The sequence below is a fragment of the Centruroides sculpturatus genome, unplaced genomic scaffold (genome assembly GCF_000671375.1).
Source record: "Centruroides sculpturatus isolate CEXI.00-Female unplaced genomic scaffold, Cexi_2.0 scaffold1049, whole genome shotgun sequence".
NCBI lineage: Eukaryota > Metazoa > Arthropoda > Arachnida > Scorpiones > Buthidae > Centruroides > Centruroides sculpturatus.
In genome coordinates this window covers 79,869-107,687 of record NW_019385368.1, presented here as the reverse complement: position 1 = coordinate 107,687, position 27,819 = coordinate 79,869, and the positions used below count along the sequence as shown (strand labels likewise).

The window sequence follows — 27,819 nt, the reverse complement described above, 5'->3', positions numbered from 1 at the left end:
GGAAAAGTGACGAATCGAAAGTATCGTGAGCACGTATTATGATGTATGCACAGGCATACGTGGACTAGAGCGATAGAGGAAAGAGAAAGGGAAGAGCAAAGACGAGCGCTTAAAAAGAAGGATAGGCAAGGTCAGACCCTCAGATGTGCGATGATTCTCGAACGAATAGGTGTGTACTGTACATGTGCTGATATTTGCAATTATAAATTGTAAATACAAGTGACTAATATTATGTTCTTTTTTATTTTGTACATGTTATAAGTTATAAATAAATATAAACAAACAACACTAACCCGATAACATTAAATCTAAATACCAAAATGATTAATTTACTATGTTTTTGTTATTTCTTACTCCTGTTTTTAGATATTCGGTATTCGGCCGAATAGCGAAAAATAGGCAGAATAGACCGAATACCGAATAGTAACCGAATATTCGTTACATCACTAGTAAAAATGTATTTAATAATGTACTGGAAGCCAACTGTGTTCAGTTACGATCTGTGGGGAAAAAAATTAAAGTTACTTAAATACATAACTAATTGAAAATTTAATTTCTTAAACTTCATTACAGCAGTCCAGAATTTAAAACGTCATCAACACAACAATTTAATTAAGTGGGTTAAATAAAAAACAAGCCATTTTCAAAAGAAATCTGATGACTTCGAAGCTTTGCTTATAAATTTATTTAAAACATGAACTTTGGAATAATGATTTCTCTATCTGAAAACTTCATAACTAATTTTGTTTATTAAAAATATTATATTTATCACTCATAAACGATAAAATGAGTACAAAATACAATTGTGAATGTTTCCTTCATATAAATAATAATAAGTATTTTGTAAATTCAAATTTTACATCAAATTACATTTTCATACACGTGCTGTTAATCATCAAGTATCTTTAAGTTTTAATATATCAGTCTGTAATATGTAATATATAATCATAACAACAAAAAATTTTAATTAAATATGGAAGTCGATAGCACTTGAAATTTCTGAAAAGAGCTCTGATAATTTCATAAATTTTTTATTATTAAACTTCACATAAATATTTGTTTATGGAATATATTTTATTATTCTAAAGATAATATTTATCTGAGATTTTATCAAGCAGTTCAAATCGCTATTGTGTCTGATATCCTTTGTTAATTTTGTATTGTATAATCTTAAACATTGGAGACTTTATCTAATCGAAAATATTGTGAAACAACTCGACTTCAACCCTTTTAATCCTTGACAATATAAGCATTTTTCTACTAATAATAATCTATGCAAACGTCATTTATTTTCATTAAATATAATTGATTTTATGTGTGTTTGATCTTTAAGTAAATATATGTAAATTTAAATAGAACTGTAGATATACTCGTTGTAAACAAAGTTATTGTATACATCCTGGAAATGTGAATAGAAGTCGCTTTATCTTCTAAAGGTTATTCGATATAAGTGATTATTGTGATAATCAGATAAATTATTTAATGTAAATTTTCTATCGAAAACATAAGTGGGTGTAAATGGTTCTCTAGAAATGGAAATTGTGTACGAATGGAAATTAGTTATTGGATTTGTAATACTTCTTTCAATTCTTTATATATGGAAGAAAAAGAGCAGAAATAAACAGGGAGACGGAATACCGCAATTCTCCACTTGGGCCTATATTTGGAATCTGATTTTCTGTCCAGTAAAAGCTCAGGAATTTCAAAAGCTTTGTGGCACTTGTAAGTGTAATTTGAGAATGTTCGTTTAAATCTTGTGATATAAATTTATTATCATTATTTACGAAATTTTTTTACGAATAACGATCAGTAAAAGTAAATGTCTTATTAATTAAATAAATTTTCTAGTAATTATTCAAATACTTAATGGTGCATCTATTGCAACGTTAAAAAAGAAATTATACAAAATTTCCTGGGGTGGCTATCATTATATTGCATTATCTCATCCCGAAGTGGCTCAGGTATAATTGTTTTAACACATATTATTTACATGTTTTTAAAGTTAACAATTGATTATTTAACATAGGAAGTACTGAAGAGTTACACCGTGATCAACAAAGATTGGATTTATAATATTCTTCATCCATGGCTGGGAACGGGTCTTTTAACAAGGTAAACGATGATTGAATATGTCACATTAATTAAAGTATTGATTTATTTGTTTACAATCGAAACAGTTCGAACGATAAGTGGAGAAATCGTAGAAAATTATTAACTCCGGCATTTCATTTTCGAATTCTCGAAGATTTTCAAGGAATTTTCAACGATCAGTCAAACATCTTAATTGAAAAGTTAAAGGAAAAACAGGAAAATAAAGAATTTCTTATGGATGAGTTGATTACGCTTTGCACTTTGGATGTTATTGAAGGTAAGAATTATTCAATGTTTCCTAGTAGGAAATAAGGTTGACAACTGTCCGGAATTTCAGTTATTTAAAGAAAATAGCGAGATTGCGGCGAAAGTTTTCATGTCTAAAACGTTAACGCCGCTATCTTTTAAGCGGCGCTCGACGTTCGACGTTCACTTTTCAGAGATGAAAACTTTGGCCGCAAACTCTCTATTGTCCGGAAAACGAAAACTATTCGAAAATGTTTTGAAAAATAAACTAGTTAAGAATGATTATTTTAAATTTTTGTTTGTACGCTTATAGAAATTTGGAATTTTTTATTGTAAAGTCCTCACATTTTTTTATATTTCTGGTGTCTCTTTCATTTCTGTCTCTTTTCATTCTCCGGTCATTCAATAAGAGGACATGCTTTGATCATACCCATTAGGAGTTCGGCCAGCTCCACGATAGGAGGCAGCAGGATAATGAGATACGGAGCTCTCGACATTCCCAAATGGAACCCATAAAATACTTTTTCCGGTGTTCCTCACAATAACAGTCTGACGCTTTAACTTCCTCATCTATTGGGATGTATAATTGTCTTCATAATCATCAATGGAAAGAAAAAATATTCTCATGTTTTTTTGTCAACTTTGTTTTGGCCCAGCACTTTCTGAAATTTGTCTTTATTCACTTTATTTTCAAATTTTGCTATTGTGAATGTTGACAACCTTAGTAAGAAAGGTGTATATTACGTATATTATTTTAATTATTATTTACAGATTCAGCCATGGGAATGCATATTAACGCTCAAAATCGATCTGATACTGATTATATCATTGCCATTAATGAGTAAGTTGAAAAAATTAATGACAAATCTAAATAAAACCTTTCTATTCAGATCTCTTGTAAACGTGTTTCCTTAATTCTTCGTATTTTAATTGCTTTCTATCTCTTTCGACTATTGTACGATGATCTCAGTTACAATATTACGAGTAATCGTAATTACAGTAGATGACAATGGATGACAGGTTTTAGTCTTTTTGCTAAAGTATAAAAATTCTTAATTGCGCTATAGACACTCGATTGACAATCTGAGAAGGCGGGTAATTTTGGCTACAGGGCCTTCATACAGTATGTATGAAGTCCCTTAAATAAGTCCCTTCCGATTTCCTTTCCCATTTTTTTTGTAGAAATAAATTACGTAAAACGTTTATTTATTAGTAAAAAGTAGTTTTAAAGATTAGTTTTTATGGATGGATGGAACTATACTTATTAAACTGATCTACTGTGATTACTACCACTACTGTGATTTTTTCTTCGTGTAGGTTAACATCTTCCGCTCTATTTCCCTCTCGGTGGCCCTGGTTGACCCTTAAACCAATAGCAATATCACAACTTTCGTTAAGATATAGCTTTACAAATGAAAACTGTGACAATAAGCAATACAACCATGTTCATTTTTTTAAAAATCTCTTTATCTTATATTTTAAATATGCTTCCTGTAATTCTAAAATATTTCTTAAAGTTTGAAAAATATTTCAATTTCTTCAAACCTTTATAAATCACATTGTGTTTCTTAATTCAGAATAACATCTGCACTTGCTGAATGGTTTGCAAAGCCTTGGTATTGGTTCAGTCCCATTTTCAACTTGAGTCCATTAGGAAGAAAATTTCACAAAGACATTGAAACCGTTCACGAATTCGACAGAAAGGCAAGTTTATTTGTTTTCATTGTTAAACCATTAACGTAATTAAGAATGGAAACAATTCAGGTAATCAGAGAAAAGAAACAGAAAATGATCGAAGAACTGGAAGACAATCAAACAATCGACAACTTTCAAGAAGAGAAAGAAGTTACAGGAGTCAAGAAAAAGCGAGCATTTCTTGATTTACTACTTTATCATCATTTAACGGATGGAAGTCTCAGCGAAGAGGATATCAGAGAAGAAGTCGACACTTTCATGTTCGAAGTAAAACGAGTTTTATTCACAAATTTAGAAATAAAAATGTTTGTGTTTAAAGAAATTTGTTATTTTAAGGGACACGACACAACTGCTATGGGAATTAGTTGGTCTCTTTATCTGCTGGGATTGCATTCCGATATACAAGAGAAAGTGTACCAGGAACTGCAGGAAATTTTTGGTGAAGACATGGATAAATCTATTACGACCGATGAGCTTAAAAGAATGAAGTATCTGGAATGTATTATCAAGGTAATAATTTAGTTTTAAACTTATAGGTGAGCAAGGATGACACTTTGTTAGATAGTGTCTTACGGCAAGGACGATCGAGTATTTCCGATGTTTTCTAGGCTTTTCTCTATTTCGAAGTATTCAGAAAGGCTTTTGTAATTAGACTCTATAGAATTGCAATTCAGATTTTTTTTTATGTATAAACAATCTAGACTCTTAAATACTAGATTCTATCAGGTAGTTAAGTCTCCTCAGATTCGTCAGTAGTGCCCATATACAATATAGATAATATAAATTTTCATCACGTAAAATTAAGCCACTTTTACTTATTTCCATACTTAAACAGTAGTTAGTAGATCTACTGCTAGAAAAATAGCAAGCACAATTTTGAATTCGTCTTTCTAATTCTTCTCGAAAATAAAACAAAAATTGATTCAATTATCAGGTACTCGATAACATTTTAAAATATCGGAGTAATTGCAGGAAACACTCAGGCTCTATCCTCCGGTTTCAGTCATATTGAGAAAAAATCCTTCCGATATGAAAGTAGGTATGTATTGCATTTTGAAAGTAATTACATATCGGAGCAATGATATAAGTTGCATCGAAAACAATTAAATTTTCTTTCAGGTAATTATATCTTGCCAGCAAATTCGTCTCTTGCAGTAAACATTTATGGAATTCATCATAATCCAACGGTGTTTGAAAATCCCGAAGTGTTCGATCCGGATCGATTTCTACCAGAAAACTGCGAGAAACGTCATCCCTTTGCATTTATACCATTCTCTGCCGGTCCACGCAATTGCATAGGTGAGTAATTGCGACACGAGACAAAGGCCTTCCTGTTTTTCTGATGTATTTACATTTCTTCAGGTCAAAGATTCGCCATGATGGAGATGAAGACAGTTTTAGCCAATGTTCTTCGACATTTTCGAGTGAAATCTATGGACCACAGCATCTATTGGGATGTATAATTGTCTTCATAATCATCAATGGAAAGAAAAAATATTCTCATGTTTTTTTGTCAACTTTGTTTTGGCCCAGCACTTTCTGAAATTTGTCTTTATTCACTTTATTTTCAAATTTTGCTATTGTGAATGTTGACAACCTTAGTAAGAAAGGTGTATATTACGTATATTATTTTAATTATTATTTACAGATTCAGCCATGGGAATGCATATTAACGCTCAAAATCGATCTGATACTGATTATATCATTGCCATTAATGAGTAAGTTGAAAAAATTGTTAATGACAAATCTAAATAAAACCTTTCTATTCAGATCTCTTGTAAACGTGTTTCCTTAATTCTTCGTATTTTAATTGCTTTCTATCTCTTTCGACTATTGTACGATGATCTCAGTTACAATATTACGAGTAATCGTAATTACAGTAGATGACAATGGATGACAGGTTTTAGTCTTTTTGCTAAAGTATAAAAATTCTTAATTGCTCTATAGACACTCGATTGACAATCTGAGAAGGCGGGTAATTTTGGCTACAGGGCCTTCATACAGTATGTATGAAGTCCCTTAAATAAGTCCCTTCCGATTTCCTTTCCCATTTTTTTTTATAGAAATAAATTACGTAAAACGTTTATTTATTAGTAAAAAGTAGTTTTAAAGATTAGTTTTTATGGATGGATGGAACTATACTTATTAAACTGATCTACTGTGATTACTACCACTACTGTGATTTTTTCTTCGTGTAGGTTAACATCTTCCGCTCTATTTCCCTCTCGGTGGCCCTGGTTGACCCTTAAACCAATAGCAATATCACAACTTTCGTTAAGATATAGCTTTACAAATGAAAACTGTGACAATAAGCAATACAACCATGTTCATTTTTTTAAAAATCTCTTTATCTTATATTTTAAATATGCTTCCTGTAATTCTAAAATATTTCTTAAAGTTTGAAAAATATTTCAATTTCTTCAAACCTTTATAAATCACATTGTGTTTCTTAATTCAGAATAACATCTGCACTTGCTGAATGGTTTGCAAAGCCTTGGTATTGGTTCAGTCCCATTTTCAACTTGAGTCCATTAGGAAGAAAATTTCACAAAGACATTGAAACCGTTCACGAATTCGACAGANTTTATAAATCACATTGTGTTTCTTAATTCAGAATAACATCTGCACTTGCTGAATGGTTTGCAAAGCCTTGGTATTGGTTCAGTCCCATTTTCAACTTGAGTCCATTAGGAAGAAAATTTCACAAAGACATTGAAACCGTTCACGAATTCGACAGAAAGGCAAGTTTATTTGTTTTCATTGTTAAACCATTAACGTAATTAAGAATGGAAACAATTCAGGTAATCAGAGAAAAGAAACAGAAAATGATCGAAGAACTGGAAGACAATCAAACAATCGACAACTTTCAAGAAGAGAAAGAAGTTACAGGAGTCAAGAAAAAGCGAGCATTTCTTGATTTACTACTTTATCATCATTTAACGGATGGAAGTCTCAGCGAAGAGGATATCAGAGAAGAAGTCGACACTTTCATGTTCGAAGTAAAACGAGTTTTATTCACAAATTTAGAAATAAAAATGTTTGTGTTTAAAGAAATTTGTTATTTTAAGGGACACGACACAACTGCTATGGGAATTAGTTGGTCTCTTTATCTGCTGGGATTGCATTCCGATATACAAGAGAAAGTGTACCAGGAACTGCAGGAAATTTTTGGTGAAGACATGGATAAATCTATTACGACCGATGAGCTTAAAAGAATGAAGTATCTGGAATGTATTATCAAGGTAATAATTTAGTTTTAAACTTATAGGTGAGCAAGGATGACACTTTGTTAGATAGTGTCTTACGGCAAGGACGATCGAGTATTTCCGATGTTTTCTAGGCTTTTCTCTATTTCGAAGTATTCAGAAAGGCTTTTGTAATTAGACTCTATAGAATTGCAATTCAGATTTTTTTTTATGTATAAACAATCTAGACTCTTAAATACTAGATTCTATCAGGTAGTTAAGTCTCCTCAGATTCGTCAGTAGTGCCCATATACAATATAGATAATATAAATTTTCATCACGTAAAATTAAGCCACTTTTACTTATTTCCATACTTAAACAGTAGTTAGTAGATCTACTGCTAGAAAAATAGCAAGCACAATTTTGAATTCGTCTTTCTAATTCTTCTCGAAAATAAAACAAAAATTGATTCAATTATCAGGTACTCGATAACATTTTAAAATATCGGAGTAATTGCAGGAAACACTCAGGCTCTATCCTCCGGTTTCAGTCATATTGAGAAAAAATCCTTCCGATATGAAAGTAGGTATGTATTGCATTTTGAAAGTAATTACATATCGGAGCAATGATATAAGTTGCATCGAAAACAATTAAATTTTCTTTCAGGTAATTATATCTTGCCAGCAAATTCGTCTCTTGCAGTAAACATTTATGGAATTCATCATAATCCAACGGTGTTTGAAAATCCCGAAGTGTTCGATCCGGATCGATTTCTACCAGAAAACTGCGAGAAACGTCATCCCTTTGCATTTATACCATTCTCTGCCGGTCCACGAAATTGCATAGGTGAGTAATTGCGACACGAGACAAAGGCCTTCCTGTGTTTCTGATTTATTCACTTTTGTTCAGGTCAAAGATTCGCCATGTTGGAGATGAAGACAATTTTAGCCAATGTTCTTCGACATTTTCGAGTGAAATCTATGGACCACAGAGATAAGATTTTCGAATCTGGTGACATCATTCTCCGTCCGAAATTCGGAATAAGAATGACCATTAAAAAACGATGAAAGAAATTAATATAAATTTTAAATTATATATAGCGCTAATTTGGTTTGGTTAGTGTTAATTTTAGGGAAATGCTAACACTCAGAATTATTATGAAAATTGTAGTTTTTTACATTCATTGGCATATACAGAATTAAGAGGAGAAAAGAGGACAAGGGAAGGAGAGAATAAAGATTAAGGAAGAGGGATAAGGAAAAGTATGTTAATTAATAGCAAAGTAAATTAAATATGGTATAAGATTATTATTTATGCATAATTATATTTTTTACCATTATAATTTCATCATCAGTACAAATATCAGTTTAACTTGTATGAATTAAATTCGGTTGTTGATATCAAATAAGTAAATCATAATACATTTTTATTATTTTTGTATGTAAGGATATGTATATTTTTGTACATAAAAAGTATATTTGTATAGAATTTTACTTGTGTATATGTTATTTTCGGTTTCAAATATATACAGTTTGAAAGGAATGATCTTGTGCTATTTTCCTATCTTTTATGAAACAGTAAGAGCAATTGATGCAGGAAGAACATCTAATAACAGATTCAAGTTTGAGATTTAGAATTCACATAATTTAGTTATAATGTCGCTTATAATGCAAAATCGTGCATTTATTAATTCAAAATACTAAAGAATTTCCAAATATTTATAAAAAGGATTCGTTGATATGCATTCGTTGGCGCTATATCGAGAGTTGGACTATTTAGACAAACGCTATATCGAGACTTGGCAATTTCTAAAGTATTCAGAAAGCGACATGCACGCAGATGGAGGAAAAAATGCTAAATTTTTTGATAGGTTAAGCAAAATTCTTTGAGGAACAAATCTATATTATTATATTCTGTCCTTGATGAAAGTAGACTCATCTCTACCACGTTAGAAAGCTATAAATACAGGTATTATTTTTATAATTATTTCTATTTTTTAAATTTTTTAAAGCAATTATTTATATAAATAATTCGATTTTGCAACCTGTTTACGTATAAAAATACTCGTAAATTTATCAGAAGATTGTAAGAATTACGGAATGAAAACCTTTGTAATATTTATTCCCATTACTTCACTCCCAAAATTTCGAGTTTAACGTCAAAATATAAGCCCTAAAACGATAAAGGAACGTATAAAATTTACGAATTTTCTATATATATTCTCACTTGTAATTTTTAGAAAAATTTATGAATTATTTAAATTATTAATTTGTTTGGAAGAGTAAAGGAAAAATATTGAGGTCAGAGGCAATAACTGGGAAATTTAGCTGTCAAGGCTGACCTATAACCTCAGGGATGGTGCTTAAACAATAATTTAATAATAAATAAGGAAAATAGAATATTTATTACGTTATTTTGTAAAAAAAAGTTAAATATAATTGGAAAAATAAGAATTAACGCACTCGTAATTTCTATTAAATAAATGAAATTGAAAAAAAATCAATAAAGTCGGAGAGAGAGAGAAAAAAATATTCACTCAATTATGACGTAATGAAAATCATCCCCTCTTTACGACAGCTCAATTGTCACTCCTCATTTACAACTGATATAATACACAGTTTTTATCAATAACTGTAAAGAAACTAGTGTTTAAGTGACGTGCTTCTTTGTTAGTTATATTATTAATATATAATATAACTACATTTCCTTGAACGTAATCTCGTGACACTGAAACAATAGAAATCATATAATAGATTTAGCCTATTCACATAAATTTACATAGATTTTTACATAGGAGTAAGACTCAGTACTGTACTATAATTCATTCACACGAATTGACGTTGATAATATTCATACTTCGAATTACGGTGGCTTCGAAATATAAAAAACAATACTGAATGTTCTTGAAATATTTAGAATAATTATTAAATTATTTAGGTGTAATATGGCACTAGAAAACGTTTTCTGCTATTTTTCCTCTAAATAAAGTTCCTATAATATATTTAACTTGTTACTAAATCCGATTGCCAACTTTAGTAGGTCATATGATTTGTCAAGGTGGAGTATCAACACACTTCAGAATAATGGCGGATTATGCAAGAAACTTAATACAATATTGACCAAATTGGGAAAAGTAAAAGATAATTTTTACCCGTATTTTTCCTTTATTCTACTGTACATTACAATGAACAATAGGTGTGTTCAATAAATATATAAGTGTAAATTTCTGTGGTGCAATAGATCAGTGGGAACAGATCAGTTACGTATTAGGACAAAAATTATTTTAATAGACTCTTGGTTACTTTTTTAAGAGAAAGTAATGAAGTATTTACACTTATTCTCTGTGCTCTTATTTGTTTTAATACTCGAATATTTCTAATTATTTATTAGAAATTTAGTCGTACTTCCTTATTTTTGTTACTACAAATACCAGTCAATCCAGTTTAATTTCAATACCTTAAGAAAGTTTCGATTAATAATTGAATAAAGACATTATATTTACGTCATGAATTACGTAGCTTAATTAATTAATGAAATCAAAGAGAAATACAGAAATCGTAAACAGTTGAAGGAAGTAAATGGCATCTAAACAATTGAGAATATAAGTAATTTTTCTTAAAAATATTAGTAAAAAATAATTGAAAACGTGTATAAAAGTTCTCTCTGAACTGTCCTTCAGTTTAATTGCTGCACAAATTTAAAATATTTTACACATTTATTTAAAACTCTCGAAATTGTAGCTTCGATTATGTTAAATTGTTAAATTGGTTACTGACAAATGCAATTGAGGTGTCAGCTTATGAAAGGAACAGATTTTACTAGTTCAAAGTTCAAGTTATTGTTCCCATTCTGTCATTAGGAGGAAAACTTGTTAATCTATTACGTATTTGACATACGAACAATATATACTTCACCATTACAAATTAATACACTAAAAAATATCGTATAAATTATAATATTTTAGACAGAGGAAGAGAACCTTTTAATAGTGTGTGACTAGAATAAATACTCCAAAATATATCTAAAATTATCAATTTATAAAAAAAAGAGGAAAGTTATCGACATTTTACTGTACTATATGCTTTTTTGGGGTATAAAATAAATTTACCAGACTTAATAAAAAATTATGAATAGACATGTCCTCCACACTGTACTGAAAAGTAGGACATATCTCTTTATTTTTCTAGCACTTTATAATGCCATAAATATTATAAAATTCTAATATTATAGTATATACGTTCCATATTTTTAAGAATTAAATTATAATTTAATTATAATTCGTATGTAGTTACCAAAAATTCATACAAACTTTGATAAATACACACGCTTTAGAATACGTGTAAATGAATTCGCGCGTGATTAATTGTGCCCTGTAGGAATTTATCTCAAGGACAAGACTTAATTTATGTAAACTGACACACTAGACATATTAATGAGCACGTTTGTTTCTAGTTTTATTGTCACGACAGTGAATAATAGCAACAGAAAATAAGTGAAAATTCCATCTAAGGTATTGACTCTTCCAAATAGTACAGCTCCTGCATACAGTAGGTCTTATAAAAGAGCTAAATTAGGTAATTTATCTTGTGCAGGATGTAGTTACTTCATTATAACGCCTATTTAATTGAAGGCATTTTACTCTTTCGAAATACTTTAGCTTTATAAAACTGTCATTCGAAAAGAGTGAATAAAAAACACAAAATAATAAAGAAACTCTCAAAAGAGAAAATTGCTTCTACAGACTTGCTTTATAGTTTGGTTCATTAAAAAGAAAGGGTCAGCTGTTTCCCACTAGACCTTGCAGAACATAAATGTAAACAAATCAGCAGTCAATCAAAGTAGTCAACATCAAGTCAATCAAAAACCTATTTTATGTGTTAATTTTGCTAGATATTTTTTTAACGCGACGACTCTGGAATATAAAATGATAATTGGCTTGTGTGTCGAAATTTTTAATTGGCTGCTGATTTGAAAGCCCAAAAAATAACCAGAGAGACAAACAATATTTTTGTCCGCCAAACAGAAAAATAGTAGCTTAATTTGGCAGAAAGCATTCGAGGTTTGGCTGCTTTGTGCCAACATGGCGACTAACAGAATTCATTACATGCCTGACCTTGGTTTCTGTCTCTTATATGACGTTTATATGTGTGACAGTGTCACTTCCAGTGACACTGTCACACAGTAATGCAACTCCAACTTTTCCCGTGCAACAGTCCCGTGCAACTCCAACTTTCACCGTTTTCCCGTGCAACAGTAATGAGTGAGGCAACTCACATTTTTAGCAAGTTATGACTGCCAAATCGAGCCAAAGCCTTGCATACTACCTGTCATTTGTAGACGTACCAGTATTGGTAGACGTAACAGGGATTAGATGATGAAACTAAACCAATTTTTAGTATGTTTGGACTTATACTTCAAGATAATACTTTGAACAAAATAATATTTTTATTCTTATTTATTTTTTAAGAATTACTTTAATTACGGTGTGAGCTATTATTTTAAATTACACTCAGTTATAAAGCATTAAATTAAAAGAGCAATGTTGTTTTCGTCCTTCTAGTTAGAGAAATATAAAATTATTTTTGTATTTATCTATAAGAAAAAAAAACTTTATTCACTCTTATTTTTATAATTGTTTTAATAAGAATGACATAAAAATCGTTTTAACTTTTTTCTTAAAGTAATAAATGCTTGTTGTAAATGAAAACAGCATTTTAAATGCAAATTACCGATTCAATTCACCTGTCAGCTTATATAATTTAGCTTTTGATACGAATTATTATATAAGTAGGATAAATCGAAGCATTGTGCGCATTTATAAAAGGAAAATAATTGTAATTATACCGTATAAAATGTTATAGAAATCTTATTAATTTAATAAACTTAAATTTCAATATTATATATGTATATTTGGTTAATATTGCTGCATGAAACAGGGGATACATTTAGGTAGGTTTGAGTGTCTTCGAGGTTTTACCAAAAGTTATTGAAAGTATAGGATAAAGTTACCATAATGTGAGGAACTATGGAGTAATAATGAAGCCGCAAGTCATTGATTTGAGTGTAACACATCATTGAGCTTGTGTTTAGCATGAAATTAAGAATGAAGTAAACTTCTCATGGCTTTGGAAGGTTGACAATCAAAGTGATTCAGCAAGTGATTAACATTATTGGATAATAAATATAATTTATATATACAATTAAAGCGCCTTTGATAAGAGATCATTTGCATTATTTTGATAAAATAGATAAGAAACTGAAAGATAAGTTAGGTTAATATTATTCCAAATCCTGGATTAACCTTATTTCAAGGCATAAATTCATTACATATGTTCTCAGTCGACTAAGAATCAACAGAAAGGACATATGTACATATGTACAGTACATAATTATAAAAACTGTACTTACGAAAAGAAAATCCGGGAGGTTATTCCACTCAGTTGTTGGAGTATTTACTTATGAAAACAGCCATTTATAACACAGCACTTACAGTACGATGTACAGCACCTGTGTTACGTGTAGTTAGTGCAAAAGTTTAAACTACACATAACCATTGGGGACATATAACTACTACTGTCACCTACTTTTTCGTATGAAAATTAAGTAACTTAAATAACACGTGGAGTTGTAACAATGAAAATAAATATTTTTCGTTTTTGGGCCAAAGTTACTGCGAGACAACGTTACCACAAATTACTGATATTGTTTACTTTTATATAGATTTGGCGTTTATATAGGCTTGGTCATTGTAAAAGTGATCAGAAAATGAGTTGCGTAACTTTCTAGGCAAAAAAAAGTTTAAATTGTGTGTCGCCATCTGTTAAGTGATTTTATTTAAAAACTTTTTATATTAATTATATAATTAATTAATATAAAAAAAGGGATAAGGAAGATGCTGGAAGACTTACAGGATGGCATTAGATACGAGATAATAAGCACCTTGGTGCTGAACAGAGAAAAGTGGAGGATAAAGTAGATAAATCTTGCTGTTTCTTTAGCAGAGAACTAATAATGATGATGATGATGATAATTAATTATTATAAAATGGCAAATAGCTTAATTTTAAGGGCAGAGACGAGCTTTATAAAAATTAAAAGCGGTAATAACGACATGTTTTGTTCTTACAAAACACTTTTGTTGGTAGAAATTTGGCAAGACGATTTGGGAAAACGTATCTAAGATTTAATTTACTCATGTAAAAATATCACAAGAAAGCCGAATAAAAAATACGAAGTATTCAAAATGTCAAAAACGATAATATAATAAAAAAATCACTTTACTTGCTTAGAAATATTGAATTTATTATTAAATCTTAAGAATTTTATGATAATTTCCTGCGAATTAAGCTGTAAGACATGTAGGTAAACAATATTTTCAATAGTTTTCAAAAGAATGAAAGAAACAATAAAATCCAAGGCCAAATTGTAACAAACAAATTCGTCTTATAAAACGTAGAAGGATGCGAATTAATCATATGTTACGTAAAAGAAAATGTTGGCGGCGCTACTCCCTAATCATTTGCTTGTAATAAGTGTAATTTTTATTTCAGGAATATTTTTTATCTTTAAAGTATTCAACAGTGAAAGAAGAAAGATGTCTGTCGACACCAAAAACACGAATGTTTGGGATAAGATTTTCTCGTTTGGTAAGTATTACGTATTTTTATTTTATCTACTCGAAACCTCAGCCTTATGAATCTGCTGCTAAATTTTTAAATATAATTATTAATATATATATTTTTTCGAGTAATAAGTCTTACTTAATGTTATATTCTTATGAGTCTGTATAATTCCTTAATTTCTTGAGTACTGTTGGAAATACAGGACTACACTGAATCAGGAGATTATCTGATCGACTGAGTGAGTGCCTTTCTTTTAAAAGCCTCTTAGCATTGTCCTTTAGCCAATATGAGGTCTTTATTTTCTGTTAGACCGATGATATTTTTGTTTTGTTTCCTATATACTAGAACAAGACATTCACCTAACCTTTCATTCTGATGTGTACCAATACAATAAGTATACATTCACTTGTTAAAAAGTAAACTTTAAATAATAAACAAACGTCATGTGTAGTTAGTGTGGTGAAACCTGTGTAAACCGGACTGATATGGTGCCAAATATTTCTTTCGATTTAGCATGTTTCCTTTATATTAAAGTTCTGTTTTTTACAGGTTTTACAATATTCAATTGTGATTTTTCTTCCATTCGTCAATATTATGAAATCAACTCTGTCCGCGTTTGACAGGTTACGACGTTCGGATACCTTTTATTATGTTAATGTAATCGTTTTATTGAAAAATATTTGAACTTTCTATCTTTTGAAAGGTTTTCGCTTAACCCAGGTTCCGGCTTTCGCAGGTTTCACTGTAATATTATTTTATTTAATTAAATAAATTGTATAAACAATACTATTATTCTTATATTGATATAGTGATTTGTCGGATAGAAATACATTTACAAACTATTTTATTTAAATAATTGATTTATGCAAATTAATGCGCATTAAATGTTTTTAAGTATGGCATTTTATGGCTGTAGTGAGTACCATTTTCAATTATTATAACATATTTTGCTGAATTTATTTTAAAGTTTAGGATACGGGTATTGTATAGTGGCAAACATTCTTCTCCTCATGTGATCAATAATAGCGAGTTTGAGCATTATATTTTCCATTATGCTTTACACTTATGGTCTATTGTGGGCTTGGCTAAACCGATAAACATATTATTTAGGATGACAGTGGTCTATTTGTTTTCTATTACGATTGAAAACCAAAATTGATTTTAATAAATGTTCCTTGTCTTAATTTTTCTACCTTCACGTTATACTTAATTTGTATTCTTAATAATAAAAACGCTAGCAGCTTAGTAAGAGATATTTCTCCAGTTGACTTCCCCTGTCAGTTGCGACAAAACACCGACAGTGTAACTATGTTATTCTGCCAATTTATCGCCATCACAAACGATTTTTTGGAACGAATATTCAGGGCTGACGAGCCAAAAATTGTCGCTTAAGGCGAGCCAAGCTTATGACTCTCTGTTTTCTTAGTTGTTCGTGAAGTATGAGCAAAGGAAAGGCAATAACACGTTTTTTTATATAGATTTACGGCAATAGAAATGGAATAAAGTTTCTCGTAATATTTTAAATTTGATTATTTATTACAAAAAGAAAACAAAAAAACTATTCTCATATAAATACAAATACACACATATTCAACTTTTAGGCCTAATGACTAGAGTTCTTATAGTACTAATCAAGTCAAACCATCTGCAAAAGTAAATTTCACAGGCAAAACTTTGCTAAAATATTCTATGAATAAATATACAGAATAACCAAAAACATTCGCTCGAATGTGTTGATATCTGGGGTTCTGTCTAAAATTATACTGTAATATTTATGATCATTAATAATAACATTTGTCTTTCGAACCATTTGTCCCATTAGACAAATAAGGTTTATTTTGTGTATCTTTATTTAAATAATGCGAAGATTCTCGGATGACTTCTTAAGCGTTAACTTGTAACAGGGTTAAATTTTGATAGTAACTTCAACATTTTTTTAAATTTCCATTGTTTGGTGTAAATATTTTATCACAACTTTCTCTCGATTCTAAAAGCTGTATAACTGAGATTATTCTCTTTAATATATCTCATAAATGTTTTCGTTGAAGTTATAAGATTCTAGCGAATAATCATTTTCTATAATCAACAGAATGCAACAGAAAACTAGCAGAATATCTCATTTGTTTGTCTGTCTTGATGAAAAATATCAGTGCCAGTGCAGTCTGGCGAGGCCATAAATAAAAACAATAAACCGCCAATTAACGTATTTACATTGATAAATTATCAAATAAGCCAACAAAGTAAATTATTTACATGTTGTATATTGAAATGAATAAAAATTTCACTATGTGATCCGAAAATTCCTCCCTATTAAAAGGGCCCTTGAGGAGATCGCCTCGCCCCCTTAAACCACGCACCTGCCCTGTGTATACTGAAGATGCATACATCCACTTTCTAATTGTATTATTGCATCGATCAATTATTAAATTATTTTAGAAAAATCTATGGACTTATAAGAGAAAATTTCATTTAATAATTCTGTAATGATTATGTGTGAGCCTTTCAAAACACTTTCCGCCGAGTACCTCTTCTACTCTTTGTTGCTTGTGTCTTACCTGGAATTTTTTTTTTTTATCTTTTAACCTTCAAGATTGAAACTATCTCAAAAGTCCCATTTGTTACAATGAAGTACACACATGCAGATTCCCGAATATTATGTAATACAGATTTCTTAATGGTAGTGGTAAAGTGTATTTATTGCATACCACATGAAAAATGCAAAAGTATCTATATTTTCTAGCTATTCAAATATATCGTTCGCGTATTAATAGTTGAGATGTATTATGAATGAATTTAAATAAAGTTTACCAATTACACGTGTCTATTGTAGTTTCAAAGAAGATGGATGAACCTGAAAACGAATTGAAATTGTATAAAGAGTTGCCATCAATCTCAACTTTGTCACTTCTTTGGAATTTTCTCTTCTGCCCTAATAAAGCGCAAAATTATGAAATACTCTGTGGCTCTTGTAAGTATACATAATCTCTTCTCTGTCTGGTGATATTATAAATGTTTAAACATTAAATTTTTAAATTATTTTAAGTAACGTTTTAGATAGTACTTTTATAAACATGTAAAATATTTGCTTAATTTAATGTACTCGTAGAGTTTGAAAAAGTTAGAGATTGTGAATTTCCTTTAAAAAGATAGAAATATTGAAACGTGCTTATTAAAAATCATATTAATCCGCTTAATAAAACGTACTTCATACTACTAAAAGTAGTATAAAGTATGCACTAGGACACAAGTAGACGAGTGGATAAAGCCACCGAATGAATGTACGCACGTATAAACATAGATACGTATAGTTATATACATGTATGTTCAGTGTATATATGATAAAGATAGGTATACACACAAACATTCAAATATCAGCAAATACAATAGATACATCTAATTGATCTTTTAAAACAATCATTATATAAAATTGGGCTGCAAATTTTAAATTGCACACCTGTTTTGTAGTCATTTTATTTATTTGTCTGTTCTTTGTTAATCTAGAAAACTTATCTAGATTGATGAGCGGTATGACTCGAATATTATCAAAAGTATGATGTACTGTACGTACTGTACAGTACATAATCGTAAAATCGAAACCATATACGGAAATCTTAGAGTCTGAAGGCCACGATTAATTTATCTTATAATATAATTAAACATTGTAGCGTGGCTAATGAAAGTTTCCAATTTTTCATATATTTTTACTTAAGTTGCCTTTTATTTTTCAAGTTATGCTTCAGTACGGAATGGGAATTTGTATGATGCACATAGAGGAAAAATTAGCAAGATTTACCTGGGGTGGACATAATTACTTTATATTTTATCATCCAGAATCGGCTCAGGTATTGAAAATTTCTTAATATCGTATTAAATTTTAATTTATTTTGTGTAATTTATAATATTTATATATAAATATATAGGAAGTTCTAAAGAGTACTACAATCATCAATAAAGACTGGGTTTATAATATCCTTCATCCTTGGCTAGGACAGGCTCTTCTTACAAGGTAAGGTAGATACATTTTAAAGACAATTTATAAGTAAAAAATTCAGTAACAATTATATTTGTTAGCACCAACAATAAATGGAGAAACAGAAGAAAATTGATAACTCCTAGTTTCCATTTTCGAATTCTCGAAGATTTTCAAGATATATTTAATGAACAATCGAATATTTTAGTAAAAAAATTAAAGAAACAAGCAAAAAATGGCGAATTTGATATCGTAGATGTGGTTAATCTTTGCGCTCTCGACATAATCGGAGGTAGGAACTCCTAAAACGTAAACTTTCGATGGCTCATCAAAATTATTATAATTGGTTACGTATTGTGTTTTTACTTTAATAGAAACGGCTATGGGAGCACATGTCGATTCTCAAACCCATAAGGATAATGCCTACGCTCATGCAATTCAAGAGTAAGTTGTCTAAAATAATACATTTCTGTTATATACATTATATCACTGTTACAACGTCCATTATAGTTTAAATAATATAAAGTCTAATAACAAATTTATAAATGACAACTCTTTTGTAAGATTTTTCAATTAAACACATTCAATATTTAAATGTTACATTTATATAAAAGAATAATACTATTAAAAGCACAATTAATTGTTGATAGTTTAGTTAATTGGTTCCTGAAATAAGTCACATATATACAAGTCAACAATTATTTTCTAAATTAGTACTGTGTAGTTGCATTCAAAAAACGATAACAAAATCTTGTTAAATAATACTAAAAGCTTATTATAGAGAGTTTATATTAATCAACAAAAACACCCTACAAAGAAATCTACCAACAAGTTGTGTAACTTTCGTGGCCATTTTATTTAAAAAATAACTTTTATATTATTAACCATTATAAATAAATCAATTAAATTGTGTGTCGCGGCATCTGTTATAATATTTTTATATATTTTTAATTATTATAAAATTGTAAAACGGTTAATTTAGAGGGTAGAACTAAGTTTTATTTTTAAAAAATGTATAAATGCGAACGTGTAAAATTTTCACGAAGTCTGCCTCACTCGAGATATGACATGTAACTAACCTCTATTTCTCCACCACTTTTACCTTTAACCACAGAAATTTAATAGCATCAATACAGAAGCTACCATGCGAAATTTCGTTTCTTACTCTTTACTTCATCCTGAGATATTAAACGAAATAGACTCCAACACACGCATACACACCGTACATATTTATGGACTAATTTTACTTTTTTGGGATGAATTAGTCTCAAAATGTGATTTCGAAAGAACTTCGGAGATTCAAATTTGACAAGATAAGAAAGGAAAGGCCTTGTGATGTATACATAACAGCAAGTAAAGTAAAAGCATTAGTTGTATTATTTATAAGCGTAGAATAAATTCGTCTTAACACATGTTGTAAATCATGGAATGTAAAAAGCATTAGCTCTTATTACAGATTTTCATTCTAAACGCCTACTGTTATATACTATATAATACTTTATATTTATTGTATTATATGTAAGGCTGTTTAAATTATCTAAATGTATATCTAAACATGGAAAGTTAATAAAAATATATTATATTTTTGTTCCAAACAGTATTTCCTCATGTGTTCTTCAATGGTTCACAAAACCATGGTATTGGTTTTCTCCTATCTTTAATCTAAGTCCGTTAGGAAGGAAATTCAATAAAGGCATCGAAGTTGTTCATCAGTTCGATAGAAAAGTAAGTCGAAATTTTAATATCTATCGTAATTAATTAAGACGTCAAATACTTGATTAACTTTTTCTGTGGCACTAAAACTAACGAATTTGTGAAATGTAAATAAATTTTCCTTCTTCTATACTTGGGAAATGTAAAAAAAAATTAAAGAACAATTATTTTAACTTAATTAAGAATACGAAAAATTATACAATTTACCTATTTCCTATATATATAAGCCTAATAATAATCATGCTTACTGTATTATATATTATGCATTAATTTCTAAACATACGTTGTATTTTGTTATAAATACATTGTAGGTGATTCGAGAAAAGAAAGAAATGTTCTTAGAACAGATGAAAGATAACATGGTCATCGATAATTTTGAAGAAAATAAAGAAGGTTTTGGAATTAAAAAGAGAAGAGCATTGTTAGATATGTTACTCTATCATCACATGAAAAATGGTACTTTGAGTGAAGAAGATATCAGAGAGGAAGTGGATGGCATCATGCTAGCTGTATGTATTTTACTGTAAAGACTGTCATTCTGTTGTAAATTTTAAAATTGTCATAAAAAATAATTCGTTATTTTTATTATTTTATATCAGGGTCAAGATACTTCTACTATGGGCGTTAGTTGGACGCTGTACTTTTTGGGCCTTTACGATGATTTCCAACAGAAAGTGTATGAAGAATTGTACCATATTTTCGGCGATGACGTTGACAGAAAGATTACAACAGATGATTTAAAGAAAATGAAATATTTGGAATGTGTTATTAAGGTCTTATTTTTGCACACTTTTTCCTAAACTTTTGATAATTGATAAGTTCTGATTTTTGCAAATAAGATGAGTTTGTATAATTGATACATATGCTTGTATATACTGTATTAATACATGTTTTACGTTAATATATTAATAGCTCGAAATTATTAGGCTTCCACGTTGAAAGAAAACATTTGATATATAATCAATTATAATTATTAATATTATTATATTTATAAATAATATAATACAGTTTTATTTTATATAGGAAGCATTAAGAATATATCCTCCTGTTCCTTTTATATTTAGAAGAAATCCATCATCTCTGATAGTTGGTAAGTTTTAATCATGTACTAATTTCTTCCCATTTCCCTATGGAAAATACGATTTTACCTATTCATATTTCATAGCAGTCGTTCATTGACACGTACTATTATCCAGTAAGGTAGAATTTTTGTTTAATAGGCTACGAATTTGCATTATTATACTTTCAGATTGTAAAATATTTTTGTAATTCAATCGATCATATTTGAATCAAGGATTTAGTTTGATGGTCTTGATAATGCAATAGAGAGAATTTAGGTAACAGAGAAATTATAGGTAACTATACGTTTTCAATAAGAAGATATAATAAATAAATAGATAAATTAAATAAATAAATAAATAAAGATTATTACGATTTATATAAAGTGGGTGGTTGTGTTTGAGAAGGAAGGAAACTGAAGGATATTGTACAATTTATCAGCAGAGGTCATTTGTTATTCGAGATTTATTACAAATTTTATTATAATCGTTTCGATATTGTCTGAATAGGCCAAGCAGTAACAAATTCACTTTGGTATTTTGAGGACACGGGTTCGAATTTGTGTAGGAACGGTCAAAAATTTTTCATGGACGATCTGATCCGGATATATTCAGACTCATACCACACCAGGATACAAGGATGTTTATATTAATCTATGACCCATACTCCACCAGAAATCCATGATAATGCCCGTTTCCATTGTGAATTGTTCGAATGATGAGTATGATTCAAAAAGTTCCATTAATGTCTTTAAGCTGGAAACGATTTCAAAAAATCTGCGATTCATTCCGATAATGCTGAGTAATAATGGAATTCTATGTCAGATACAGAATACACCTGACATAGAACTCCAATATTCCGTGATGAAAAGGATCGCAATGATACTTTTTAAATTAAACTATGTAAGAATTTATGTATGTCATTACATTTATTAATTTTATTGATTTTATCGTTAAAATTTTACATCATTTATTTAAGATTAAATTATAATTTATAGACGGATATAATTTGCCACCGAATTCATCTTACATTATCGGCATTCATGCCATTCATCACAATCCTACTGTTTTCGAAAATCCCGAAGTGTTTGATCCCGACAGATTTCTACCAGAAAACTGTGAGAAGCGTAATCCGTTTGCCTTCTTGCCTTTCTCTGCAGGACCACGAAATTGTATCGGTAAGTAATTGATGTATTTACTGAAATTTTTATACAATGCTTTACGATGGAATTGTTTTTACCACAGGACAAAAATATGCAATGGTCGAGATGAAGACAATCTTAGCAAACATACTTCGTCAGTTCAAAGTTCACTCTTTGGATCCTCGAGATAAAATTTTCGTGTCCGCAGACGTTGTGCTTCGCCCAATATTTGGAATAAGAATGACCATGGAGGAAAGGAATAAAAATTAAGCTGTCACAACAACACATTTTATAAACTTTTTTCAGCTTACATTTATTAAATCAAAGTTGAAAAATCGAAATTATATTAGTATTCTATGAAGTAACAAGAGTGTGCTTCATTATATTTTTGAAGGGTACTTCTTGCACACTGGATTACTCCGAATACTGTATTTCCATAAAGGAATTGGCTTCATATAATTTGCTTTATAAACAATTATGTATACAGCTGCATGAATTATTTTTATTTTTTTAAACTCATTTATTTTTAAAATAAGTCCATCTAATTGCTTTTGAAATTTATATTGCTAATTATATTTATTGGGTTTTTGGGTTTTGGACATGTGTATTTTGGGTTTATATGTATCTTATTTTTGTCTAGTTAAAGTGTTATACTGCATTCTCACACAATCCACGTCTTAATTTGATCTCAATTTACCCACAATCTGGATTGTAACTGTCGCTAGTCGAACGTTGAGTTGTTCGCACAGGCAGTCCGCTTGAAAAGAACCCAGTTATTGCACGGGATGAAAAAACTGATATAACTAAGCGGTGAGTCATGAACACCAACAAACAAATAGAAGTTTTCGTTAGAAATAAATACCTTTTCTCCATATAACTAAGAATAGCCAGATCTCATCGTCTCTCCGAATATCTTTTTTATTTCTTCCTGGATAGCCCCACACTTCTTCTGCAGCCATTTTGTGGAAACTCTCTTATGAGTAGATCTATTTTCAAAACGTCTCTTGAGCTGATTGCAATTAAACCTTGTTTCATTCGAGATTTAAACGGTCGAGAGAGAGATGGCAGCACGACACAGTCGCCGATCTTATCACAATCTAGATTGAAATGTTTAGTGCGAACGGGGTATTATCGTGTCTTAAATTTTAAATAGTACTCCTAATATATTTTCAGACAATAACGTTAATATATATCAGAATAATAATCAAATAAACTGGACCATAGAAAATGATAATAATACATTACAAAAATACAGATGAACTTAATATTTTAATCAAACGGATAAAATTTATGCATAATCATCGGAAACAGGAATAAATCGGTTTTTCGAATAAATACTATCATAAAAGCGTCTCTGGCGGCAAACACGCGAAACTTACATGGTTTACTAGGAAAATTTATTATTGATGTATTAATGTATAGTGATTAAAATTATCTTTTTCTCAACACTGGAACAAATATACTTTAAACGTTGCTTAAAGTATGTTTACGTAAAGTGCGCATAATAATGATCTTGGAAAAGCAAAAGAATAAAAATACAAATAATTAAAAACTGAACTGCGCAAACGATTACCGCAAACAATTCCGGTCGTTGTTCGTTCGTTTTCTTTTCGTTTTTCTTTGTCTCTTTATTGTTACGATTGTTGATTCGCTTTCCGTTTCTACTATTTTTCCTTACCATGTAATTATAAATTCTGTCTTCAATTCTGATTATTATTTGGTCCTGTCATTACTATTAATTAAACAGTAGAATTTACGCATAAAGACTATTATACCAGTGGCGTGCCGTCATTTTTTAGAAAATACAAGGGAAACGGCGCTTCCACCGCTTCCCTTGTATTTTCTAAAAAATAGATACATATTGCGCGATTATTTTTATATTTTAACGTACTTTGAATTAATTAATTAAAATAAATACTTTATTATAACCGCATTAAAATATTATAATTATATTATATTAAAATTATATCTTATTAAAAATTTCTGTACTACATGTGAGAAAAACGATAACATTGCTATTGTATATTCGAATATAAATTCGTACATGCATATTTCCAATGGAAGCGTTGTATTGTCAAATACGGGACAGCTTCCAGGGCGAAAATATTTTAGCGGTGTAAAGCAGTCAGATTATAAACAATTGCGTATGCGCTTTACAGAGCACCAACCTTAGGCAGTTGCTTTAGCTGGTGGAAGCTACACACCAAAACGTTTCCAATGATTCTATCCAGGACCGGTTGTGGGCTGTTAGTCGCCTGCCTGCTAGATATTTGGCCGCCCTGGCCCGATTATGTGAATCGCGAGTAAATTTATAGGAGTATACTGGTATGTTTTTATGATAATTCTGTATAGTTGACAGGAGTTTTAAAAAATCCCATTAAATTATTTGGTATATTTGTTCTGCTCTCCCATCTTCTATTACTTATAAGATTTCAATGTTAATTAACTTATCAAAAATCATTTATTTATTACGTCAGTTAGTCCGAGAAATCCATTAGCAATCAAATAAAATAAAACAAAAGAAATTTTTAGGTTTCTAAGCCGGTTCGAGAAGTAGTTATCTAGGTCGGCATCCCCAACCTTATCTGACCCCACGAAACACTAAACTTACAATTTCGAATTTCACTGCCCACTATTATAAATTTTTTTTAACGATACGAACATCTATAGAATAATGATCACAGACGTTCCATTTTATTTTATTTTATTAATACGAAATCCACTTGTTCAATTTCTACAAATAAGTGTGAAGTTTGTTACTGCTTCGAAAAATAAGTTTATAAATTTTTGGATCTTTTTCACCAAGGACGACAATCACGCACATTCTTTATTGATAACAGTCATTTCGTGTTCAGAGTTTTATTATTCGTATCTAAAACTAATGAGTGAGAAAAAGTAACCAAGCATTTTGCATTTCTTTTGTAATACTTTGTGTAACTTTCAGTTGATTAATGTCCACTAAAATTTTTTGCGGACCACCGGTTGGCCACCGCAAATCAAGGTCACACAAGCTGTCTGAAGCACCACTTTCACCCACCGTTTATTGTCAATCATACGTGGTTTGCGTTTTATAAAAAATTTCTGATGTTTATTCGATGGACGAACGTTAAATTAATTATTTTATATAAATTATAATTCCGGCGAGTTTATGAAAATACTGTATCAAAACACCATTCGAGTTATTAAAACAGATTGATGAATTCCAGTTAACCAGTTAGCTCTCGACATAATCGGAGGTAGGAACTCCTAAAACGTAAACTTTCGATGGATCATCAATATTATTATAATTGGTTACGTATTGTGTTTTTACTTTAATAGAAACGGCTATGGGAGCACATGTCGATTCTCAAACCCATAAGGATAATGCCTACGCTCATGCAATTCAAGAGTAAGTTGTCTAAAATAATACATTTCTGTTATATACATTATATCACTGTTACAACGTCCATTATAGTTTAAATAATATAAAGTCTAATAACAAATTTATAAATGACAACTCTTTTGTAAGATTTTTCAATTAAACACATTCAATATTTAAATGTTACATTTATATAAAAGAATAATACTATTAAAAGCACAATTAATTGTTGATAGTTTAGTTAATTGGTTCCTGAAATAAGTCACATATATACAAGTCAACAATTATTTTCTAAATTAGTACTGTGTAGTTGCATTCAAAAAACGATAACAAAATCTTGTTAAATAATACTAAAAGCTTATTATAGAGAGTTTATATTAATCAACAAAAACACCCTACAAAGAAATCTACCAACAAGTTGTGTAACTTTCGTGGCCATTTTATTTAAAAAATAACTTTTATATTATTAACCATTATAAATAAATCAATTAAATTGTGTGTCGCGGCATCTGTTATAATATTTTTATATATTTTTAATTATTATAAAATTGTAAAACGGTTAATTTAGAGGGTAGAACTAAGTTTTATTTTTAAAAAATGTATAAATGCGAACGTGTAAAATTTTCACGAAGTCTGCCTCACTCGAGATATGACATGTAACTAACCTCTATTTCTCCACCACTTTTACCTTTAACCACAGAAATTTAATAGCATCAATACAGAAGCTACCATGCGAAATTTCGTTTCTTACTCTTTACTTCATCCTGAGATATTAAACGAAATAGACTCCAACACACGCATACACACCGTACATATTTATGGACTAATTTTACTTTTTTGAGATGAATTAGTCTCAAAATGTGATTTCGAAAGAACTTCGGAGATTCAAATTTGACAAGATAAGAAAGGAAAGGCCTTGTGATGTATACATAACAGCAAGTAAAGTAAAAGCATTAGTTGTATTATTTATAAGCGTAGAATAAATTCGTCTTAACACATGTTGTAAATCATGGAATGTAAAAAGCATTAGCTCTTATTACAGATTTTCATTCTAAACGCCTACTGTTATATACTATATAATACTTTATATTTATTGTATTATATGTAAGGCTGTTTAAATTATCTAAATGTATATCTAAACATGGAAAGTTAATAAAAATATATTATATTTTTGTTCCAAACAGTATTTCCTCATGTGTTCTTCAATGGTTCACAAAACCATGGTATTGGTTTTCTCCTNGGCGTGAAATTTTATTTTGTACCGTAAATAGTACTTGAAATATTATAATGTACTGAAAATGTACTAAAAATCTAAATGTACTTTTAATTTACTGGAAAGGGCAAAATGTACCAGAAAAGTACAAATGTACTAGGAACGGCAACACTGATCCGAACTAAAGATGTGCGTGTCGTGTACCCAACGGCTGCCTATATCATCACACCAGGTGCAGGGCCCCTAAGCCAATATCAAATGCAAGCAGGCGATGAGTGGTCTGCTCGGAGCCTCCAGACACGTATACGGTCATCAGAATGCTGCACGCAGAACCGGGACTTATCTGAAAAGACGACATCGTGCCACTTCTGTATCTAGCTTTGTCGTTGAGTGCACCATAGTTTCTGTCTCTCTCTATGCTGCATTGTCAAGAGAAGCCGAAGTAATGGTCGCCGTGCTGACAGTCCACGCTGCTGCAAACGTCGTTGCACTGTAAGAGCAGATACTAGACGTGCTGCAAACAAACT

The 27,819-nt window shown here is 30.1% G+C and overlaps 2 protein-coding genes and 1 long non-coding RNA gene across 5 annotated transcripts; all 3 read left to right on the top strand.

Annotated features, from left to right (window-relative positions):
* Positions 1 to 1,332: 1,332 nt before the first annotated feature.
* LOC111638212 (cytochrome P450 4c3-like) lies at positions 1,333 to 8,415 on the top strand. Its single transcript, XM_023383878.1, has 18 exons — positions 1,333 to 1,722; positions 1,849 to 1,961; positions 2,027 to 2,112; positions 2,178 to 2,368; positions 3,109 to 3,178; positions 3,915 to 4,041; positions 4,102 to 4,299; positions 4,369 to 4,542; positions 5,005 to 5,071; positions 5,152 to 5,331; positions 5,395 to 5,475; positions 5,681 to 5,750; positions 6,647 to 6,773; positions 6,834 to 7,031; positions 7,101 to 7,274; positions 7,737 to 7,803; positions 7,884 to 8,063; positions 8,127 to 8,415. Exons 1-18 carry the CDS (start codon positions 1,533 to 1,535, stop codon positions 8,282 to 8,284), a joined length of 2,451 nt encoding a protein of 816 aa, XP_023239646.1. The 5' UTR covers positions 1,333 to 1,532; the 3' UTR covers positions 8,285 to 8,415.
* A 645-nt stretch (positions 8,416 to 9,060) lies between these two features.
* Positions 9,061 to 24,116, top strand: LOC111638200 (cytochrome P450 4C1-like). Of its 3 annotated transcripts, none has more exons than XM_023383872.1 (13): positions 9,061 to 9,185; positions 14,767 to 14,862; positions 17,669 to 17,806; positions 18,568 to 18,680; positions 18,759 to 18,844; positions 18,910 to 19,100; positions 19,183 to 19,252; positions 20,407 to 20,533; positions 20,833 to 21,030; positions 21,121 to 21,294; positions 21,545 to 21,611; positions 22,578 to 22,757; positions 22,825 to 24,116. In XM_023383872.1, the coding sequence occupies exons 2-13, from the start codon at positions 14,811 to 14,813 to the stop codon at positions 22,989 to 22,991; spliced, it is 1,563 nt and encodes a 520-aa protein (XP_023239640.1). In that variant the 5' UTR covers positions 9,061 to 9,185; positions 14,767 to 14,810; the 3' UTR covers positions 22,992 to 24,116. The 3 variants fall into 3 exon arrangements, with proteins under 3 accessions (XP_023239640.1, XP_023239641.1, XP_023239639.1); XM_023383873.1 differs by having other exon boundaries at positions 9,152 to 9,185; positions 14,788 to 14,862; XM_023383871.1 differs by lacking the exon at positions 9,061 to 9,185 and having other exon boundaries at positions 14,683 to 14,862.
* A 1,822-nt stretch (positions 24,117 to 25,938) lies between these two features.
* Positions 25,939 to 27,318, top strand: LOC111638205. Its single transcript, XR_002758819.1, has 3 exons — positions 25,939 to 25,957; positions 26,040 to 26,109; positions 27,264 to 27,318. It is a non-coding gene; the product is annotated as an uncharacterized LOC111638205 (long non-coding RNA).
* Positions 27,319 to 27,819: the final 501 nt, after the last annotated feature.

Excerpts from the sequence above, each read along its gene's own strand:
- LOC111638212 (XM_023383878.1), top strand. The coding sequence starts at position 1,533 with ATGGAAATTGTGTACGAATGGAAATTAGTTATTGGATTTGTAATACTT. Across the intron at positions 4,042-4,101 it reads TTCACGAATTCGACAGAAAG|GTAATCAGAGAAAAGAAACA; the intron begins GCAAGTTTATTT and ends GAAACAATTCAG. Across the intron at positions 5,476-5,680 it reads AGTGAAATCTATGGACCACA|ATTCAGCCATGGGAATGCAT; the intron begins GCATCTATTGGG and ends TATTATTTACAG.
- LOC111638200 (XM_023383871.1), top strand. The coding sequence starts at position 14,709 with ATGTTGGCGGCGCTACTCCCTAATCATTTGCTTGTAATAAGTGTAATT. Across the intron at positions 17,807-18,567 it reads TGAAATACTCTGTGGCTCTT|TTATGCTTCAGTACGGAATG; the intron begins GTAAGTATACAT and ends TTATTTTTCAAG. Across the intron at positions 21,295-21,544 it reads ATTTGGAATGTGTTATTAAG|GAAGCATTAAGAATATATCC; the intron begins GTCTTATTTTTG and ends TATTTTATATAG.